Below are 2,531 nucleotides of genomic sequence, written 5' to 3' on the forward strand. Positions count from 1 at the left end.
TTTTGCTTAATGGCACAGATTTTAACGTAAATATTGTTAGTATTTTACTCTATGTAATGATGAGTCAATGGTTTTTTACAGTAACAACAAATGAATAACAGTTTGAATTACTTTAATGTTTTTCAAAAAATTAAATTGTTACCCAATATTATATAGCTTCCTGATAAGTGTACAAGGCTTCATTGAGTTCAAATCTCTTCAAACAAATATCACACTCTTAGTGTTTATCACAACCGTGTATTGTACTTTTGTGCCTATTGAGATTAGATTTTAATCCAAATGATTTTTGACAAAGATCACATTCGAATAGTCTTTTAAGATCATGCACTGCATTTTTGTGCCTCTTGAGAGTAGATTTTAATCCAAATGATTTTTGACACATCTGACACTCAAACGGTTTACTACAATCATGTACTGTACTTATGTGAGTTTTGAGGACCCTTTTGTATCCAAATGATTTACGGCAAATGTCACATCTAAAGGGTTTGCTTCGATTGTGAACTGCATATATATGAGTTGTGAGGTGCCCTTCACGTGAAAATGATTTATTACAGATGTCACATTGAAAGGGTTGGTTATGATGATGTAGTCCATTTGCATGAGATTCCAGAGTACTTTTCAGTCCAAATGATTTATAACAAATTTCACATTCGAAGGGTTTGCTCAGATTGTGTACTGTATTTATGTGCCTTTTGAGATTTGTCTGGTATCCAAATAATTTGTGACATGTATCACATTCGAAGGGTTTGCTCCGATTATGGACTGTATTTATGTGAGCTTTGAGGTTACCTTTTAGACCAAATGATTTATGACAAATCACACATTCATATGGTCTAATGCCTTTATGTGTCAAATCTTTTTTATAAGTTTTATGACCCATTTTGCGCTCATGAAATAATTGAGTTCGATTCATTCTTCTAAATGCTTTGAACTTTTTAAATTTGTCTATGATTAACTGAAATTTTTCTAAAAACGGACACTTATTATCGTAATCAAATTCTTTTCTTATCAAAATTACCAGTTTCTTTCCATTCAAGTTATTTTTCGGATATTCGTTTTCTATTTTCACAATTGGTGCATCATTTTGGAACTCAGTTTTACAGGTGGTTGTTGATGAAGTCTTTGGTTCAGGTTTAACATATTTACACTCCAAATCGATGAATATTTTTTCATCTAACTTTTCCTGTAACGTCATAACCTGATTCATGTAATTTGCCTAAAATTAAAATTGTGTGATAGTTTTCGATGGTAAAAAGGCAGACGATAATTCAAATTATTTAACTCACTGATGATTCATAAAACGAAAGTGTATCAAAGTTTTTGGCTTCGCAAGGGTCTACTTTATCGAAACTGTATCCATCACCTGCATTTGGCCAAATATTGTAAGGCTCTTCCTTGACCCTGAAAAATCATTTATTAAGACGATCGGTTTAAAAAATATCATAGCATGCACAACAAATTTACTACGTACTTAATCGAGTCCAGTATGTTTTCCATCACTCGCTCAATCAAATGTAATCACTGCGAATTTTCACTATACACACTGAAAAAATATTTGAGGTTAACCACCATGAACAGCCAACACTATACCTTGAACTTATCAATTTGTACACATTTGCTCACTGCAGAAATTCAGCTTCTCACCAACCACTGTATGGACTCGTGTATTAACGAGTAAAACCCCACGATTGTTACAGCTTTTCGACAATACTTTTCCCTTCCCACATCTACTTGTTGTGCGACACTTTTGATGCGCAATACAAAAAAATTGTAGGTTAATTCTCGATCCTAAATATAATATTCTTTGAAATGGTGAATGAAGAAATCACGTAAGACCCTTCTACACTGAAAATTTGTTTGCAGCCGCGAATCAAAACAATCGACCATCAGTGTATGTAGGTCAGTGTATATAGGTCAGTAAATGTAGGTATCAGTGTATATCAGTGTATATAGGTACTCGTACATATCGTTATAAATTACACTGAAATTCTAATGAAAATTTCTTCATATTAAGTATATTATACTGAATTATCCATTGATTCAATCCACTTATTTGATCCAATACCCGATCAAATAAGTTGATTTTTTAGAATTTCGGTATTTCTTTATAAAATTACAACAAATAATTAAAGTGTTTATTAAAATTTTTGACATTAAAAAAGTGAGTATTGGTAAAATTATTTAAATTCACAAAGAATTTTGAAAAAATAGCTCAGCTGCCATTTTTAATTAAAAAGTGCCTATCTAAAACTGGCCAAAAATTGGTTTTGAGAAAAATCTTTTTTTACCAATATCCGGCTACTTTAAAATACGATGTATTTTCATTGTTTTGTTTTAAAGACACTTAGAAAAAACAAAAATTACAATTGTTGACTTATAATTAACTCGGCTATATATCATTAAAATAATTTTAAAACTTTTGTAAACGTTTATATGACTTGAATAAAGATGACCGGATATCAGTATCACCCAATGTAAATCCATTCTTCCAAAATCAATTAACATTTCAATACATTATAAGAAAAAATCAA

General features: G+C 30.9%; 1 protein-coding gene across 1 annotated transcript; it reads right to left on the reverse strand.

Moving 5' to 3' along the window:
• Positions 1 to 217: 217 nt before the first annotated feature.
• LOC106653820 (zinc finger protein 39-like) lies at positions 218 to 1,558 on the reverse strand. Its single transcript, XM_023462634.1, has 4 exons — positions 1,472 to 1,558; positions 1,287 to 1,401; positions 690 to 1,216; positions 218 to 440 (listed from the first exon to the last, which is right to left on the reverse strand). The coding sequence occupies exons 1-4, from the start codon at positions 1,495 to 1,497 to the stop codon at positions 218 to 220; spliced, it is 891 nt and encodes a 296-aa protein (XP_023318402.1). The 5' UTR covers positions 1,498 to 1,558.
• Positions 1,559 to 2,531: the final 973 nt, after the last annotated feature.

This window comes from Trichogramma pretiosum, unplaced genomic scaffold (assembly GCF_000599845.2).
Source record: "Trichogramma pretiosum strain Unisexual culture from Peru unplaced genomic scaffold, Tpre_2.0 scaffold11, whole genome shotgun sequence".
Classification (NCBI taxonomy): Eukaryota; Metazoa; Arthropoda; class Insecta; order Hymenoptera; family Trichogrammatidae; genus Trichogramma; species Trichogramma pretiosum.